Source organism: Mesoplodon mirus (assembly GCF_964341445.2).
Source record: "Mesoplodon mirus genome assembly, chromosome: 7".
Classification (NCBI taxonomy): domain Eukaryota; kingdom Metazoa; phylum Chordata; class Mammalia; order Artiodactyla; family Ziphiidae; genus Mesoplodon; species Mesoplodon mirus.
Genome location: NC_138983.1, coordinates 101,797,618 through 101,817,820, shown reverse-complemented (window position 1 = coordinate 101,817,820; position 20,203 = coordinate 101,797,618). Strand labels below are relative to the sequence as shown.

Sequence of the window (20,203 nt, the reverse complement as noted above, 5' to 3'; positions counted from 1 at the left end):
TATTGCACTATTCTTAAATGGCATGTCCCCACCATTTGCTATAATATCAGGAGATAATCTCTTTTAATTCACAGAAAAGAAAAGAAAAAACATGAGGAGAACTTTCCTGTTAATTAACATAATAGAGTTACTACATCTGCTGCCATCTTTATCTCCTCTGGTAATTTAACAGAACAGAAGCTCTATTCCTACTAAACCCAATTCCCTTACTCCTGATTTGGATTGCATCACCTTGCACTCTCTAAGGATCCTTATTTTGTTCAATACCTTCTCTAATCTGGATCTTTTCCACTATCTTTTTTAAACATTCTAAAATCTTCCAAATTGGGAAAAATAATAAAGAAGAGTAAAGCAAAAAAGAAAAGCAAAACCAAACTCACCTTTCTCCACCTGACTTCTGTTACTAATTACCACACTATCTCTTCTTCAAAGGCACAGTTTTTAAAATAATTCTTGAAAATGTTTTTCTATATCTTGGCAATTGTGAATAATGCTTCAATGAACATGAGAGTGCAATCTTTTTGAGATCCTGATTTCAGTTCTCTTATACATATATATATACACACACACACACATATATATACATATATATATACATATATCCATTCAGAAGTGGGATTGCTAAATCATATGATAGTTCTATTTTTAATTTTTCGAGAAGCCTCCATACTGTTTTCCATAGTGACTCTATACCATTTTGTATTCCCACCAACAGTGTACAAGAGATCCAATTTCTCCATATTCTCCCCAGTACTTGTTACCTTTATATTTTTGAAACTAAGCATCCTAACAGGTGTGAGGTGATATCTCTTTGTGATTTTGATTTGCATTGCCCTGATGATGAGCGATGCTGAGTACCTTTTCATATACATTTTGGCCGTTCATATGTGTTCTTTGGAAAATGTATATTCAAGTTCTTTGCCCATTTCTTGATGGAGTTATTTGGTTTATTTGCTACTTAGTTGTGGGAATTCCTTATAAATTTTGGATATTTACCCCTTACCAGATATATGATTTGCAAATATTTTCTCCCATTCCATTGGTTACCTTTCCATTCTGTTGGTTGTTTCCTTTGCTGTGCAGGAGCTTTTTATTTTGATGTAGTTCTACTTGTCTATTTTTGCTTCTGTGGTCTGTGCTTTTGGTGTCATAGCCAATAAATCATTGCCAAGATCAGTGTCAAGAAGCTTTTCCCAGAATGTTCATCAACAGATGAATGGTTCAAAGCATGTAGTATATATTTACAATGGAATATTTTCAACTTTAAAAGAAGAAGGGGGTTCTACCATTGTGGCAACAGGGATGAACCTGGAGGACAATACGCTAAGTAAATAAGCCAGTCACAGAAGGACAAATACTGCATAATTCCATTTATATGAGGTATCTAAAATAATCAGACTCATGGAAGCAGAGAATAGAATGTTGGTTGCCAGGGGCTGGGGAAAGGGAGAAATGGGGAGCTGTTGTTCAACAGGTATGAATTTTCAGTTATACAAGATGAATAAATTCGAGAAATCTGCTGTACAAATAGTGTCTGTAGTTAACAATAATGTTAAGCACTTAAAATTAGTTAAGAGGGTCAATTTCATGTTAAGTGTTCTTACCACACACAGAAAAAATGGGACACAAGGAAGCTTTTGGAGGGGACAGATATGTCTATTACCTTGATTGTGTTAATTGTCTCATGGATTTATGCATATGTCCAAACTCATCAAATAATATACATTAAGCATGTGCCATTTTTTGTGCATCAGTTATACCTCCATAAAGCTGTTTAAAAATGTTTCTCTATATTTGATATCTTCACTTTATGACTTCCTTCTCATGCTTCAACCCACTCCCAATAGAATCCATCTTTTATTACTCCAATAAAAAGGTACTTCATAAGCTATTTCCAAATCCATGGATGCGACGTGAAAATTTTATTTCCTAGTTACTTGACCTGTAAGTAGGATTTGCTTCTGTCTTTGAGACTTGATTTTCCTTGACCCAAAAACTCCTCTGGTTTTCTTCTAATCTCTGCGGCAGTTCATTCTCTATCTTCTTTGCAGGTACGTATGCTTCTCCTCAGACATTAAATGTTGAAATTCTTCAAAATTCAGTTTTAGGCCATTATGTCCTCTCACTCTGGAACTCATAATATGATTTCACAGAAACACACAGCTTCAGTTACCAACTCCATAAACTTTGGACATTTGTGTACCTGAGACCTCTAATCTGAATTCTGTAAATCCAGTTGCCTATTTAACATCTAAATCTGTTCATTTAAAATATACATAAAGCTAAATACTCACGGTCTCCCTAAACTGCCTAATCTCTTCTCCTTCATTTTCATTTGTCTTAGTGTATAGTGACACCATTCACCCAGTTGTATAAACCAGGCACCTAACAATAATCCTTGAGTTCAACCTCTCGCATCAGCCACTATATCCTATCCATTATCAATCTTATCCATTTTACCTCCTAGATACTTCCTTAATCTATCTAATATCCTCTATCTACTCATCGTTGTAAGTGGTAAATTAATGCATGAATATATATTTCCCTGATTGCTTTGCTTGGTACCTATAGTTTTTATGGCAGAAAAATTTATATTAAAAAAAATCTGTTCATCTTCCGTATATCTTCCCTTCTGTTCCTCCATCCTCCTGTCCCCATTTCAAGCAAGTATACAGGACTCCCTAGAAACCTCTTCCTCAGGAAATATGCCATTTCTAAGCCTCAAGGTGTGAAGGAGGAGATTACAAGGCAGTTGGAGGATTAAAAGCCAGTGAGTACAACAAGCACTGCCTGACACTACCTTGTTACTGGATAGAGCCTTGGAGCTGCACCAACTCATTAGAGGGATGTAGTTGAGAGAGATATAGGGAAGGCATGTAATAAGCATGAGGTATCTATCTCATCAAATATTTCAGCATCCCAAACATTATAGAGGAACATTTATAAATGGGACATAAAGGTACAGGTGTCCCGGTCTCAGAAGACCAGAAGGACCTCCACAACACTTTCATGTTACAGGGTTTTTATACCACTTTGGTTGTATAAGGTACCTCTAATAATGGCTGAGTCTAAATTCTCTACTTGCTCAGTTATTTAAAGAATTAAATTCATTTAAATCAAGTAAAGAAACAGTAGGTTTATAGCAGCTCATAACTGCTTACTTTTTTAAAAAAATGTATTTATTTATTATTTTTGGCTCTGTGTTGGGTCTTCGTTGCTGCACGCGAGCTTTCTCTAGTTGCGGAGAGTGGGGGCTACTCTTTGTTGCAGTGTGCGGGCTTCTCATCACGGTGGCTTCTCGTTGCGGAGCATGGGCTCTAGGTGCGCGGGCTTCAGTAGTTGTGGCGCATGGGCTCTAGAGCTCAGGCTCAGTAGTTGCAGCACATGGGCTTAGTTGCTCCGCGGCATGTGGGATCTTCGGGAACCAGGGCTGGAACCCGTGTCCCCTGCATTGGCAGGTGGATTCTTAACCACTGCGCCACCAGGGAAGCCCCTTAACTGCTTACTTTATGTAGAAAGGCTGTCACCAATATATGGCAAGAACTTTGCTTGTATAATTTACACTAACTGGTATAATACACCTTCTACAAGAAAACTGAACAAGAATGAACTAGGGAGCAAAACATTTTTATCCTTTGAGCCATTCTGTTTTTAAGGGTTCTTGTAAGCTCTGATGTTTTATCTCTGAGAGAAAGAAAAAAAATTTTTTTAATTGGAAATTTAGAGATTTTTTTTTTAAAACTTAAAATGAAAGATCTTGGTAGTAATTGAGTGTATAGTATTGTGTCATATGTTTTATTATTCATTTTATAGAACTAATTGCCCATGTGTTCCTATAATAGGGGAGGAAAAAATAACGGTTTTAGTCCCAGTATAGATATTGCATGATAAAAGGAGAATGATGACCATCTCCATTTCCAAAGGGAGAACAGGAATTCAAAACATGCTATGCCATAAATCGTTTAATTCAGCATTTTAAAATATTTTGAGCATTTTGAACTCAATGTTTTGTAACTTCTAAAAAAGTATAATGTATGTACATAAGTTCCACACATTTAAAATGAGTTGTTAAATTGTTAAGACCTGACTTCTTTCTCAAAATTAAGGTATGCTAGTCGGACCTGAGAATAGCCTCCAGAGGGCGACCAAGTTTCATCCCTGCAAACAATTGCATCAAAATTTAACATTGCTTCCAACAAAAGCAAGGACTTTCTAAAGTTAAAATTTGAAAAGCCAGTGATAATAGTTAATCCTTGAAAAAATACCATGACCCAAAGTCTGAATAGCTCTGCAAATATTGGTTGTTTCAGAAGGAGACCACCTCTAATTTGATGGTTTAGTAGAGCAAGGGCCTTTGAATCTAGACAAATCTCACAAAGCTACTAGATCAGCAGAACTTGTCATCAGTTCACGCATGCTCTGATTTTCCTGCTCACTGAAGTCTACCTCTTCTAAGCACCTTGTATTAGCAGGGTTTGGCTCTTGCATTTCCACAGACTTAAGGCCTTAAATTCAAGGGTCAGCTCTACAAATGGTTGATATATTACTTTGTAAATAGAGTTTCATCTATGGAATGGGATAAATATCTTCCTTATGTCTCATTGTTTTGTGAGTATTAAATTAGATAAATATATGAAAACACTTGACACAATGACTGGTAGGTAAACTTACTTTCTGCCCATTTCTTTTGCCCTCCCTTTTTTTCTCCTTAAATTGAGAAAGATAGGATCTTATTATGTCATTCACTTCAATGTTTTAGTGCTATATCACTCTTCCATTACTTTTCCCCAAAGTATATTTTTAAAAATCTCACAGAAATAAAGTAGTGATTAAGTTTAAATAATTGATATTTCTCAATCCCTAGACACAAGTATATCTAATACAAGTAGGTTTGTTAATCCTTGACTGATAATGACTAGAAAATAAAGAAGTATTTCTAATTGGGCAGTCCATCCAATTGGCTCTCACCGTGTACCAATGGATTATTTTTTTTCTACTTATTTCATCTTTATTAAAGCTACAACACAGAGAACATTAGTTGAGTTTACTTTGTAACTGCCCTTTCTCATTATTCCTGACCTGTATCTAACTAGCAGACAGTTACTTTTCATTCTTCTGAGAAAGTTCCTAAAGCATTGCTTTTCTTTATAAAATAACCTTCCTGAAGGTAATGCTATTTTTAACTACTGATCAAGATGGCCTTAATGTGTCCCTCAGTTTGGCTAAACTTCAGACAGGATTTTTCTTTACCATAGGCCCCTAACCTCCCTTTTCTGAAAACATTTACTTTAAGAAACTTGAAATTATAAATTCTTTCTCTGCCCCTTTGAGATGTAAATTTTCTCCTAGTCACTTGATAATTTTCCAACCCAGAAATGTCTTTCTCAAGGACCTGGGAGTCAGCTCTTTGAAATATAACCTTCAAGAAAGGTATTGCCCTTACTTCCCAGTCTCTGTGGGGAGTATAGGAGCCTAACTTTGATAAGAGCCAAAGCAAACAGAGATGGTCTAATTATATTGACCAACCTCTTCCCCAGCATCCTCTACTATTTTTCCTACAGCTCATCCTGGCATCTAAAAACTTCCATGCCTTTTGTTTCAGCAGAACGGAGTTCAGTCTCTCTCCCCTATTACAGAATCATCTTGAGTAAAGTACTCCTTGCCTGTTTAACCATCTGGTGCAATTTTTCTTTGACATCACTCCATCACATACTCCAAACTGCCTACCACTTTCAGATTAATCTTATAAAACTTTGTATATGTGCTGCTGAAGTGAGCACAATCTTTATAGAACTTTGAATCACTCCCTATTTCCTGTGGCATGAAGCCCACCATTCAAACTTTTCCACAGTCTTATACCTTCCAAACTCATTAGTGTTATCTTCCAATTCCTGAATTCTCTCCTCCAATAATATTAGTACATTTTCTTCCTAAACGTGGCTCTAACATTTCCCCATTTTGAGATTTCATGTGTCTTCTAATTTTTTTAATATTTGGAAATTTTATTATACTGTATTTGCCCATAACAAATAAAATAGAAATTGTTTCAAGTCTTTGCAAATAAATTTAATACAGGGTATTAAGAACACCAGTGATGAAACTTCTGAGAAGTAAAGAAGGGCCACCTAGATAATGGAGTGATTAGTAGGAATAGGAATTTACTTGTACCCCTATGCTGGAAAGGCAAAGTTAAGGAGAGGGTTGTAAAGGTGTCCAGGGCCAGGTTAAATGATCATCAATGTCAGACCATACCAGTTCTGTCTCATTGGAGTTGGAGCCGTGGAAGTTACACAGTTGCTGCTGGAGAATCTTCACAAAGTAGAGGAAGAAAGGGAGAAATCTCATAGCTTATCCCTAAACTTCCATATACCATCAGTTGCTTCTTTTTGGCTGCGCCTGATCAGAAGTAAGCTGCCTGTATGAGTCTGCTATCATGTGATACAAAACAGATTCAAGAAGGAACAATGACTAAATTCAAGAAAAAGCAGTTCCAAACTAGTATTTTTGCTTGAATGTTGTGCAACAGTTTGTTTTCTGTATTTTTTCTAACTTTATTGAGATGTAATTGACATATAGCATTGTGTAAGTTTAAGGTGTACAACCTGTTGGTATGTTACATGTTGTGAAATGATTACCACAGCAGAGCTAGTTAACACACCTCCGTTACCTCGCATAAATACCATTTTTTTTGGTGAGAACATTTAAGATCTCTCTTAGCAACTTTAAAGTATATAATACAGTTCTGTTAACTGCAATCACCATGCTGTAGATTAGATTCCCAGAAATTCATGTGCTAACTGGATATTTTACCCTTTGGTCAACATCTCCCCATTTCCCCCAACCCCAACCCCTAGCAACAACCATTCTATTCTCTGTTTCTCTGGGTTTGGCTGTTTTAGAGTCTACAATTTAGTTACATCATACAGTATTTATTTTTCTCTCTCTGACTTATTTCACTCATCATAATGCCCCAAGGATCCATAAATGTTGTTGGAAGTGGCAGGATTTTCTTCTTTTTCATGGCTGAATAATATTCCATCTATGTACCTACCATATCTTCTATATCCATTTATCCATGTATGGACACTTTGGTTATTTCCATTTCTCGGCAATTGTGAATAATGCTGCAATGAACGTGCGAGTGCAGATATCTCTTTGAAATAGTGATTTCATTTCCTTTAGATATATATATACCCAAAGCAGGATTGCTAATGTATGGTAGTTTTCTTTTTAATTTTTTGAGGAGACTCCATATTGTTTACCATAGCGGCTGTACCAATTTACATTCCCACCAACAGTGCACAAGCGTTTCCTTTTCTGCATGCTTGTCAACATTTGTTACGTCTTAGTCTCTTTGAGGTGATATCTCGTTGTAGTTTTGATTTGCATTTCCCTGGTGATTAGTGATGTAGAGCATCTTTTCATGAACCTGTTGGTGATCTGGATGTCTTCATTGGAAAATTTTTTATTCAGTTCTTCTGCCCAAGTTTTAATTGAATTGTTTGAAAATCTATATCTATCTATATCTATATATCTACATATAGATATAGATATAGATATAGATATAGCCACTGTATGAGTTCCTTATATATTTTGGATATTAACACCTTATCACGTACATGATTTGAAAATATTTTCTCCCATTCTGTAGCTTGCCCTTTCATTTTGTTGATTGTTTATTTTTCTGTGTAGAAGCTTTTTAGGTTGATGTAGTTATATAACAAGTTGTATAACCAGTTGTATATAACAAGTTATATAACAAGTTGTATTTCTCTTGGTGATTTTAAGATTCCCTTGTTATCTTTAACGTTGACATTTTAATTTTAATATTTCTTGGTATGGATCTCTTTAGGTTGATCTGCTTTGGAGCTCTCTGGGCTTCCTGTATCTGGATGTCTGTTTCTTTCCCCAGGTTAGGAAAAGTTTTCAGATATTATTTCTACAAATGTTTCCTGCCCCCTTTTCTCTTCTCCTTCTGCAGTTCCTATAAGGTGAATGTTATTCCATTTGATGTGCCATAAATCCCTTAAGCTTTATTCATTATTTTCATTCTTTTTTCTTCCTTATTCTCTGATTGGATGAGTTCCTCTGACCTGTCTTTGAGTTCACCTATTCTTTCTTGTGCTTCATCTACTGTATTTCTAAGTTCAGTTATTGCATTCTCCAGTTCTGTGACTTCTATTTGGAACTTTCTTATATCTTCTATTTCTTCGTTGAAGTTCTCACTGTTTTCATCCATTTTCCTTCTGAGTTCAGTGAGCATTTTTATGACCATAACTTTGAACTCTTTATCAAGTAAATTACTTATGTTCATTTCATTAAGATTTTTTCCTGAGGTTTTATTTTGTTCTTTTTTTGGAGTATAGTCCTCCCTTTCTTCATTTTGCTTGACTCTCTGTGTTGGTTTCTATGCATTAAGTGAAATAGCCACATCTCCCAGTCTTGAAGAGCTGTGTGACAGATGAACCTTGTCATTTAACCCTGTCTACTCTTGGTTGCCTCTCAAACCTTTGTGATTGTCTAAGCAGTTTATTTTTAATAGACCTGGCACACCATCCCAGCAGTTGAGGGTGTGCCAAGACAAATGAGCAACCCAAAGTGGAGGATCTCGGGCAGCACCTAGATTTAGGTTGATAGGAAGCCAGAAAACTTGGTAACAGCTTTTAAAGAATGCAAATATATTTAGTCTTGTGAGATTGCAAGTGGAAGCCCTGCTGCGCCCCAGAAGCAAGCAATCTGAAGGTGTTCCCTGGGGAGCAGTCACAAGAAAACAGTGCTTCAGATAAGTGTACAAGCTCCATTCTGGGAGATACCAGTGAACTGTAGTAAGGCAGAGTGAGGGTGGAGAGATGGCACCCCAGCCTACCTTCCCCGAGAGCACATCCGTAGCCTCTAGATGTGTGCTGAACCTGAAGCCTGCTCTTAAGTCTTGTCCCTACTAGCAAATAGGCCTTTTTCATGTAAAGGCTGGGGCTGTGTCTCAGTCTGATGGGTAGTGGTACATCCTGGGGGTGGTATCCTGCCAAGAACTGTCTCTCCAATTGTTACAGTCCCATGGGACCCAGAAAAGAAATCCCTCCTGGCCTCCAGAGCCAGGTGATCAAGGAGCATCCCCTGAGTGGAGGCCACAAAAATGGGATCTCCTGTCTTGGAGATTCTGGCTCTCTGGAGCACATCAGAAGGAAAGTGTGAAGATGATGCTTACTGGCTGAGTGAGGCGGTGGGAAGAGTGCAAAGATGACACCATTTGAATAAAGGGAAAGAGGGAAAAGAAGAAAAGAAGAAAAAATATATATATATATAGCAAGACAGAGGAAGAGCAGGGAAGAAGGAGCCAGCTGGCTGGAGCACAAAGCTGTCACCTGCAGGAAAGGAAAAAGGGGAAAAAAGATGGCACCTTTCAGTTTTATCAAGGCAGAGAGAGAGCAGGAAGATGGCACCCGCCAGCCTCTGTCCCTGGGGAGTATTCCAGCAGGCCCCTGTTCCTCAGATTAATGCTTTAAAATTGGGAAGTGAGTCTCTTTCACCAAAAGTCAGAGTGCTTTTCAAAGGGCTGCTTCTACACTTGGCCCTGGGACAGGTGAGTCTGTGCACAGGCCCTTTAAGAGCTGTTCCTCAGTTCACCACAGCCCTGTGGGTCTCATGGGATGTGCCTTGTTGGTCTTCAAAGTCAGATGTTTTGAGGGTCTATCTCTCAGGTGCCAGCCTTAAAATTTGGAGTGCCCAATGTGGGGTCCATACCCTTCACCTCTCAGGAAGAAGCTCCAGGTTTTGAGTTCCTTCCTAATTGTGTGTCTCCACACCAAGGATGGGGTTTATGGCAAAATTGTGTCTCAGCCTTTCCTACTTGTTTTGATGTGGTTTCCCTCTGGTTTTCCTGATGTGAAGGGGTTGCTCCACCATCTTTTAGTTTTCTTCAGAGGAAATTTTTCCATATGTAGCTGTAGCTTTGGTGTGTTTGTGGGAGGAGGTGGGTTCAGGATCTTCCTATGTTGCCATCTTGAACTGGAACCTATTTACTATGTTTTAAATTTTGGTTTTCAATCGTTCAGTTTGTTACTAGTATATGGAAATATGATCAATGTTGTGTATTAATGTTTATGTATTGATTTTATATTCTGAGATCCTGCTAAAGCAAGTTATTATAATTTATTATGAGTCTACTTATACATTCCTTGGAATTTTCTATGTAGACAATTATGTCATCTGTAAAGAATGACAGTTATATTTCTTCTTTTCTAATATGTATGCCTCTTTTTTCCTTTTCTTGCTGTACTACACTAACTAGAATCTAAAGTACTAAGTTGAAAACTAAGATTAGAGTGGACATTCTAACCTTGTTTTTGAACTCAGGGAAAAGCATTCATTCTTTCACCATTTGATGTGATGTTAGAAGTAGGTTTTTTGTAGATGTTCTTTATTAGGTTGAGGTAGTGACCTTCTATTCCTAGTTTTCTGAGCATTTTTAATATAAATGGGTGTTGAATCTCGTTAAATGCCTGTTCTGTATTAATTGGTGTGACAGTATGTGTTTCTTCTTTAGACTCAATATGGTAGATTACATTGATGATTTTTTACCATTGAACAAGGCTTGCATCCCTGGAATAAATTCCACTTGGTCATAGTCTATTATTCATGTGGATTCTGATGGTAGGTATTTTTGTGGATTTCTTCTAGTAGGGTAAATTATGGTTCCCCAAAAACGTCCGTGTTTAACCCCTCGTATGACAATATGTGAACGTTACCTTGTATGGAAAAATGGACTTTGCCGCTGTGACTAAGTAAAAAATCTTGAGATGAAGAGATTATCCTAAATTTTCTGGGTGGGCTATATATAAACACAAAGAGCTGTATAGGAGGGACACAGGGAGAGTCAGAGCTGGAGAGACCATGTGATGAGGGAAGCAGAGATTAAAGTGATGCACTTTGAAGATGGAAGAAGGGACTAATTCCAAGGAATGCAGGCAGCCTCTAGAAGACAGAAAGGGAAAGGAAACAGATTCTCCTGTAGGGCTTCAAAAGGAACAAGCCCTGAGACACCTTGACTAATATCAGACTACTAAGCTGCAAAAACTTTCTTTCACAAAGGGTCAAGGAGGGCTGGGAGCACATATGTGCTGCCCACCTGGACAGAGGGGGACCTGTGAGGCTGACCTACAGATTCTGTGGAGGTGGAGAGACATGAGCCCCTTTCTTCTCCAAGCTCTTTGCAGGGTCCAGCAGAGAGTCAGGCCACCTGTGGAAGCCTGCGGCCCCAGTTCTGCATGCTGGTGGTGTAGGGGTCGTGTTCAGGGAGTCTCTGTTGTCCTAACACCTGCCTGGGTCCTGGGGAAGGAATCAGAACTCAGAAGCAGGAGAAGAGCCTTTGGCCAGCAGGGAAGGGGGGGTGAGGCCCAGGGCAGGTCCATAAAAGATCAGAGCACCTCAGTGCTTTAGGAGGAAGGGGCTTCAGAGGTGGGCCAGCACAGGCTGTGACAGAGGCTAAGCAGACTGGGAGGGGAGGCACTTCCGGGAGACAGCAGGGGTCTACTCCCTGCCCCTCATTGTTTGCTCGTCTCACTCTAATGAGGGGGTCATTTCCCCTGCTCTGATGATTCGAAGCCTCTGCCGGCACCCACAGGACGGTGACTGAGGCCTCCACACTCCTCAGCATGGATCCCAGCTCCCACTCAGATCTGGGGCCACAGACACCTCTCCCACCCCCTGCTGCCCCTGTGAGCAAGCTGTTCTTGTGAAACGTGGTCATAGTTTGTTAGGAGGATCTGTTTTCTATGGGGATACAAACCAGTGTTGATACCAGTACACACACATGTCCAGCCATGGGTGCAAAGGGAAGGGACAGTAGTTCTGGGGTGTCTTTGCGGACCCGTAGGCCCCTAACGCCAGTCCCCACAGCCACAGCCAGATGGGTCCTCCTCCCTCAGTTGAACGAGATGCTGCTGCACAGAAATCCCACAAGTTCCACAAAGGGGCCCAACTGTCCTTTCCCTTATACACACCTTTAACGGGTGCCCCATGAATTTCCCCACACCCATTCCCCTTGTTGCATCCTCATTGGGATGAAGAGGTAGCTGCCTCCACCACTCTCCACATTGCAATAATCCCAGTGGAACTAGAGGATGCTCCCGCTACGATGAGGCAGACAGTCCTGTCCCCATGGCCAAGACTTTTCGTCTCTGGTCAGGCCACCCACACGGGAAACCCTGGATGAGCGGAGGGTCATCCCAGCGCCGTCGTCTGGCCACATCAGGAAAGCAGAGAGAAGCTCCATAATGACAAGGGCCATCTCCAGGCTCCATCCTAGAAACTGGTGAGTGTCCAGAGGGCTGAAAGGCACAAGAGCAGCTCTGCCTCCCCAGAAGGTCCAGGGATGCAGAAGACGGTACAGATGCCCCAGAAGGGCCCTAGCCAAGCAGGCGTTAGAGAAGGGGCTGATGAGGGGGTCCCTGGGGAAAGTGAGAGCTGTGCGTTCCCAGGGGCAGCCTGAGGAGTCCTTGTCTATGTGGAGGAAAGGTGTGGCCACCTGTAGACCCAGAGCTCCTGTGACCTCCCTCATCCTTCCTTCCTCTCAGGATCGCTCTCTGTGGAGCAGCTCAACACCAACAAGATGACAGTGGCCTGAGAGCATTTCCCACGAAAATGATCTTTGTTCACAATTTACATACATCATTCCAAAGGTCCTGCTCCCACCCACACCTGGCCACACCCACCTCCCCCACCTCCCTAACCCCCCACAATCCCGCTCCCCCTCCCCACCCTGGTGGTCCTGCCCCCCTCCCTTCCCCCCACATCATCCAGGATCAGCACTGGGAGGAGGAGGAGCCCCTAGGCTCCCCAGGGGGCTGCCCTGGGGCCTCGCCCTGGAGGGCCGGCCCAGCTGTTCCCTACTGGCTGCAGTGCTTCTTCCTCCTCTTCCCACGCTTCTTTGTGTCAAACGGGTCACGCTTTCTCTTTCTCAGCTGTGAGGGGCGAGCCAGCCCCAGAGCCAAGGCTGGCCTCCCAGAGACGCCGAGGCCAGCCCCGGGGATGGGCAGCTTCTCAGCAGCGGCTGGGCGTCCACACAGAGCCCGCTTCCTCGACTTGGGAGCGGCTGGTGGAGCTGGGCTGAGGCCTCTTCTCTGAGAGGAGGGGGACTGGGGAGCACTCTGGGCCCCACAACCTCCAGAGGAAGCCAGGACTGAGACATGCTCAGGACTGAGGGACATCCCGAAAGGCACCAGTATATGCTGAGAGTCTACGATGAAGACGCTTTGGAGCACCTCCTCGTTCTCACTGGACCCGTCCCTGGGCACTCGGACCTCCCGAAGAGGAGAGGCCTTTCTGAGAACAGACGCATCCCTGGATCTCAGTAGAGGGCCGGTGCGCCTTTGAGCCTGGGGAGGGGAGAGCCGTACGGGCCGGAATATAGAGAACTCCTGACGTCCTCCAGAGGGAACAAAGACTTTGGGCCTGCACAGGGCAGTGTCTGTTTGGATGAGCCTATGAAGAGCTTCAGAATCAATCTCTGGTGGGCAGGCTTCATCACTGACCCCTAGATGGGGGTCTTGGTCGTGCCTCTGGGCACCTTGGCCGGCGTCGGACTCAGAAGGACTTGAGGCCATTCCGGGTGCACTGTGACTCGGGGCTGCCCGCACACCGTCGTCCTCTTTCAAGGCCAGGAGTCGTTTCTGCACCAGCTGGTAGGAGGGAGGAGGACAGTGACGGCTCCACACACACGTGTGAGAGGAGGAGCACTGGGCAGTGGGACAATGGCCCTGGGGGGGAGGAGGGGACGGGCGACCCCAGGACTCGAATCCAAATACAGACACTGTGGCAGTCCTGCCATCCTCCTGCAACTGATTCCCAGCTTTGTGACCTTCCCTCCCCTCCCGGCTCCCTATCCTCTCCTTCCTTTCACCCTGCACTGCACCCACCCCAGAACGGGCCCTTCCCCATGCCAGGCGTCCCAGGCAGGGGAGGGATGGACAGCGCTATGTGGCCCTCCTGTTCTGGGGCCCTATCTCTCCCCTATTCACTGGGGTCCCTCCGTGCCCTGGTCTTCCTGGGTGTCCCTTGTGTCCCCTGTTCTACTGGGGATCCCTCCCTCCTCTGGCTCCCCTGGGTCATCTGGGTTCCCCGTCCCCTGGATCACCTGGGGTCCCCCTCCCGTGGGGTCCCCTGGCTCCCTGAGTGTCCCTCTCCCTCCCCTGTCTCACTTCTTCGGGGGTGAGCCCTTCCTCCTGCTCCAGCTCCTTCTCTAGGGCCAAGAGATCCAGCTGTGGGTCTGGGGAAAGCAAATCTGCCAGGAATCCAGGGTGAATGACTGCCTCCACCTAGAACAGAAAGAAGAGGCTGTGAGCATCCTTGGCCAGGAGTGGCCTGTGAGACAAGAAGGCCAGGAGGGAAAGTGAAAAGCAGAGACCCACCCCACTCTCCTCCACAAGGCGGGGATGGTCAGCGCGCGCACACACACACACACACACACACACGCAAACATGCACATACACAGTCACACGCAAAAGAGCACATATACAGAGGCACAAACACAGACACAAAGGCATACACACAGATAGACACAAACATATACACACAAACATCTGCGTAAACCTCCCCTAACACCAGGCTCAGGAACAAGGAGCTGAGCTTAAGTCCCAACGGCCTGAGCAGAACCCAGATCTTGGGTGCTGAGAGTTCCATGCCCTGGCATCTTGCAGACCCCAGTCTCCAGGCCTAGCCTACTTTGGTGACAAAGTCCTCCTGGGAACAGAGCTTGTCGATGTAGCTTAAGAGATCCGGGTCCGAGTAGGTGCCGTCCTCTTCCTGCTGCAGCTCATTTCCGTCCTCTCCCCATTCTGCATCTGAGTCGCCTGTGGCTGAGTGGACGGGCCCCACCAGTGCCTCCATGATGTCCATATATTCCCTCACAGCCTCAGGTGGAATCTCCTCGGGTGCCTTGGGCTCCGGGGGTCGCTGGGACCCGTGTGGCTTCGGGCGGGAGGGCTGGGCCCTGGGGCCGGACATCCTGGGAGCACAGGCTGCGGCAGAGCAGGAGGAAGGGAAGGAAGGTGAGGGGCTCCCGGTCCACCTCCTGACCACCGAGCGCACGCTGGTGAGGGCACTGTTGGGGGACATTGATGTGGGTGTGGGGGGGTCAGGACCACCTGAAGCTTCATGCACAGTTGGAGGGGGGAGGTAAGGGGGCATCTAAGAGAGTCACATGTAAGGAAGTGGGGAACCTCCAATTTTCCAATGGGTGTTCCCATCAAGCCCACTTCTTAGGCAGACTTTGTGTGCAGTCCTTTGACAGGGAGGCGTGAGAGAAGTTACAAAATTGACCAAGTCAATACCCCGTAGTGACAAAGGGCATCTGAGACCCCACCCCCCACCCCCCGCCTCGGTGGCTGTTTTGCTTGAAGGACCAATGCCCCTGTCTTGAAGGAAAATGATCCACATGGGAACAGTGGCCAACCCTGGGCCCCTGTTACCTGTGTGTTCAACTCCAGTGGGAACCTGGGTGGCTGGCTGAAGGCCCACTTTCGGGGCTGGGGGCCCCCGAGGATCCAGCTTCGGTGGGGCTGGAGGAGGCAGGCCCTGCGCGCACTGCATCCACTGCAACTGCTGAACCTGCATCTCCTCCTCGGCCTCAAATTGCATGAACCTGGGGGGTGACGGAGGCACAGGCCACCCTGAGAAAATGGCCTGGGTTCTAGAGCCCAACAAAGGCAGCCAAGAATGAGGGATTGGGAGAGGATGTGCCTTGGGGCTGTCAAGGCCCTGTGAGGTGCTGTCCACAGCAGAGAGCTGCTCTTGGAACTGATACAAGATCTGGGACCCTTCCGGCCTCACCAGCACTGGAGAGCATTCAACAGCATAGAGCCAGGTCGCTGCACTGAACCAGGTCAACGGGACACGTGGCTGACCCAGGGGGCACCCTCCTCATGCCGCCCATCCAGAGCCACATGAAGGGCTGACAGCCGGAGGCTAGAACAGGCATGTGTTCCCCACAGGGGTCCTTGCCCAAATCCAGGACCCTGGGTTGGGACTGAGAGTTCTGGAACGTAGACCTGGAGACAGGGCTCAGGAGAGGCTGGACGATGTGGATGCTGAGCTTAGAGGACAGGCCTTCCTTTCCTCTGAGAGGTGCTTGTTTGTTTGGTTTTGTTTCTTAAACCAAGGGGATTACCGTGGAGCAAACACTGGAAGGGCCAGAGACCCCTGGGCTGATGACAGCTGGCTTCGCCAGCCTCTTGAGGGATGCCAGGGTACCCACTCAGGCCACTTTTCGTGAGGAGAGGGGGTTCCAAATCTATGTCAGTGGCCGCCAGCCAGCCACCACTAAGGAAGCAGCAGGCTGGCGGGTGGAGCTCTTCCCCCGGCCCAGCCCATATGGCCGGAGTTGGACCCCTACTGGACTCACAGCTTCACCCTGCCCCGTCCTGAGACCTTCATGTGAGGGCAAGGGTAGGTCAAACTCAGGGGAGGGCAGAGCTCGTGGTGGAGGAAGGACAGAAGACCCAAACTGTCAAGGTGAGGGAGGGGTTTCTGGAGGACTGTAGGGCCTCTGGGCTGCGGGCCCCCCGTTCCGAGCGACAGCCCTTCTCCTTTGTCCTCTCTGATGAGCACCCCCACGGCCAGACCCTGCCCTCACCCACTCGCCTCACCCTCCACGCAGCCCCTGGGCCCAGGACGCTGACTCACTTTTGCGCCATCTCGTAGTAGATCATCCGGTCAGAGTTGCTAATGTGCTGCCATTCCTGCACGGCCCTGCACAGTCCCTCCTCCAGTGTCATGGTGGGCTTCAGGCGGGCCAGGGATCGAAGCGCTGGGCTGTAAGCACTCGGGGTCAGTCTCTGTGCCCAGCCCAGCCCCCACCTGCCTGACCCCACCCACCAATGTGGACCACACATCACTCAACACAGCATGACTGAGCAACAGGAGAGTGAGAGGCAGATGTCCGGGAGAGCAGAGACAAGCCTTCCCGGCTACGGCTGTCACCACCTCACACTCCCTCGAGGATGACCATCCACTCCCAGGCTAGAGCTGGGACACTGTGCCTTGGGGAGCTCTTTTCCTCTTCAAGGCTGCCTCTTCATAATAAAAATCACCATCATCAATGAGGCATGGCATGTGCCAGGCAATCCGCTCACACTTCATAGATTAGCCCAAGGAGTCTTCTGCACGGTCCTCTGAATGAAGTGTGATTGTCCCCTTTTTACGAGGGACCGGAGGTTTAGGATGGAAATGCCTGCCAGGCTCACAACTCTAGTGGGAGAGAGCCCATGCCCTTAGGAGAGCTCTCCCATCACCCTGTTCCTAGTGGAATTCTCCACATCAACAAAGTCGAGGCGTGCATGAAGCGCTCTCCTGGGCCCCGCGCTCCTCCCCCTTCTCCGAAGTGACCCCCCCCCCGGCCATGTACACTCAAGTGCTGTATGAAAGGAGACGGCAGCACAGGAGAGTGTGGCATCCACTCCTTGGCTCCTCAACGTACACCACGACCCTCTCTGACTGCAAGTCTTCAGGCCGTATTACCAGGAGAATCATGGAAGAGCAAGCTGGCTAGACTCACAGGGGGGTGGGGTCAGTTGAGATAAGGCACATTTCAGTCATGATGTCATGGACTGGCAGGCTCGCCCGTATGACCGACAGTGTGCCTTCTCGTGGCGTGGACATCGCCCTCACACCTCGCTTCCAGTATCCCTAGAAACCTAGCCTGCGAGTCCATCCCCAGTTCCTCTTTATCTAAGAGCTCCGATAAGCTCATGACCCCCTGAGCGTTCACTCACATGAGAAAGCAGGAAAGAGCTTCCGCATCAGGCCTCTGGGGAAGGTGTCTCCAGGCCAGTGGCTTGAGGCGCTGCCACCGTCGGAAGTTACTGTACACGCTCTGGTGGTTAGAGCAGTCCTCCTGCGAGGCATAGGGCTGGTTGGTGTCCAGGCTGCCCTCCCTGGAAGTGCCATGTGGCCATGGCCCAGAGTTCACTGGGCGAATGTTAGGGGCCATCTGGGCAGCTGGTGGTGGAGCTTGAGGAGGAAAGCCTGGGGTCCAGCCTCCCTTGCCAGCCTGAGTAACTCCAACAGCTGGAGCAGTCACAATGGTCTCCATCGCAGGGGTTGCTAAGAATATGGGTGCAGGACATGCAGCACTCCCGCTGAGGACCCCTGGAGCACTCCAGTTGAGGGGGCCCTGAGGAACGATAAAGGTCTGAGTCTGGGGGGCCTGCACTGGCCTCCCTTGTGACCTGACTTGTACAGTGAAGTTGCAAGCCCCAGGGGCACTGGGGCCACAGCCACCATTAGCCACCAAAGGCATCCTGGGGAAAGCTGGCAGCAGCAGGCTGCTGCCAGGAGGGAATGCGGGGGCGATGAGAGGTGGCAGGTGCTGTTCCCAGGGTGGCCAGTGCTGGGCGCCAGGAATGGGTGGAGGAAAGGACACTGCCGTGAAAGTAGACAAGGAGGCACCGGGGTTCATGGTGACATCCGTTCCCAGCAGTGCAGATGCTGTTGAGGCAAAGGAAAGGAGTGAATGGAGGAGGAGAATGGGCAAGTGGGACTGAGGCTTTCTGCGGCCTCAGAGTGTAAATCTCCACAGATGAGAGACTCTTGGACAAGGGAAACTGCAGCGTGCAAATGTCTTCAAGTGATTTTCATGCCCTGACCTCCAGTTGAGAATTATTCCACTGGCCACGCCCATCCACCAAGCTCCCTGACCCCTGCCTGCCGAGAAGAAATTGCCTCAGCAAGCACTCACTTGGAGAGCCTCCCTAAGGCACACCCTGGCACCTAAGCCTCACAGGCTGTCTCCCAAGACCTGGAGCTGTGTGGACATCCGCTCTGTGAGAAATGCCCCTCAGCCGGCGTACTAGCAGGGGCCTTCTGCAAGGTACGTTCTGGGCCCCCAAAGGCCCTTTGTGGACAGGCACTGTGTAAAATATTAGGGCCCCACCTCCTCCTCAGTCCTCCTTTTCCTGATGCTCAGTATAAATCCCCTCTTTCTTTCCTAGCCTCACAAAACAAAACAAAATGCTGGAAAATATCTCTAATGGAATCCTGATACAAACCCATGACACTGGCCCAGAAAGCACCTGCATCTCCGAACAACCCACAGCAGATACGTAACATGGGCCAGGTCCTGCCACCCCTTCCCCAGTGCCCAGAGTCACTGTCATCAGTCAGGAGTTCTGTTCCTAGGGGCTTGGGGTGGTCTGAGAAGTAGGCGCGTGTCCCTTAGATTCTGTCATTTCACAGCCAGTGATGGCTGCAGAGGATTAAACAAGGGCCAGGGAATTGTCATGTTACATTGGTCGTGGGAGTATAGACTGCCTGTGGTCCTTCCCCTTCCAGCTCCCAATAACGGAGAGACAATCTGAGATGCAGGCATAAGCCAGATGCCATGGCGATCAAGTTGTCTGAAACACATCCCTGTTCAGGAGAACAAGGTACACACCACGGTGCACCTAACTCACCAGAACAGATGTCATAGGACGTTTAATAGTAACACAGAAGATCATCTTCCTGATCCTGGGCTACACTCCTTCCCCCTTTAAAAGAGGAAGCAGCCTTCATAGACATTCCACCCGAAACAACCCCACTCCACATCTGTTCCCTGTCCATGAAGGAGTGACCTGAAATAGGAACAAACTCTTCCTCTCAAGGCAGCCTGAGGGTCCACCATGAGATACTGGCCAAGATGAAGTAGGTCTGAAGTACTGCCATTCCATAAAAGGAAGAACAATTCAGAGCAACTCAGGAACCTGAGCCCTCTCTTGGCTGAAGTTACTCGTAATGGTTGCCCATCCCCTGTTGAATCCAAGGCAACAGTTACCTGAACTGACAAGTGAGCTCTGGGCTGGGAGGAGTGGACGAGGTGTGGGCTGCGGCAGTTAGAGTAACCCCCTGCCTAGCTCTCGGAGAGGACACTTCACTGCAGGTGTGGCCACACACAGCCCCATTGAATAGTTTTCTCACCAAGACCATCTCTCCCCACGGCCCCCTGAGATACACTATGCTCCTGTTCAAATCCCTTTGAAAGATATGGTGAGGCAAGCTTCAGGTGCCTCAGGAACACAATACAGCTCTAGGCTTTCCTCATGACCCTCCCTGTGTCACCACCAGGACATCACACACATCCTTACACACACGTTTCAAAGTGGCTTGTCTCCCTTCTAGAAAGAATCAGACTGTCTGCTGCCATCCTTTCTCCATAGCCAGGGCAATTCCTCTT

The 20,203-nt window shown here is 46.6% G+C and overlaps 2 protein-coding genes and 1 pseudogene across 3 annotated transcripts in view; 2 read left to right on the top strand and 1 right to left on the bottom strand.

Moving 5' to 3' along the window:
• LOC309808912 (centrosomal protein of 78 kDa-like) overlaps window positions 1-20,203 on the top strand; it is an 823,590-nt pseudogene that overhangs the window by 131,185 nt on the left and 672,202 nt on the right. The gene's annotated exons all lie outside the window — the stretch shown is intronic.
• LOC309808097 (forkhead-associated domain-containing protein 1-like) overlaps window positions 1-20,203 on the top strand; it is a gene marked incomplete at its 3' end in the record, with an annotated part of 108,360 nt that overhangs the window by 44,076 nt on the left and 44,081 nt on the right. The gene's annotated exons all lie outside the window — the stretch shown is intronic.
• On the bottom strand, window positions 12,320-18,650 carry LOC309808099 (NUT family member 2F-like). The gene is made up of 7 exons (XM_082628100.1): window positions 17,766-18,650; window positions 16,678-16,806; window positions 15,900-16,043; window positions 15,465-15,637; window positions 14,719-15,146; window positions 14,196-14,312; window positions 12,320-13,676 (listed from the first exon to the last, which is right to left on the bottom strand). The coding sequence occupies exons 1-7, from the start codon at window positions 18,449-18,451 to the stop codon at window positions 12,885-12,887; spliced, it is 2,469 nt and encodes an 822-aa protein (XP_082484226.1). The 5' UTR covers window positions 18,452-18,650; the 3' UTR covers window positions 12,320-12,884.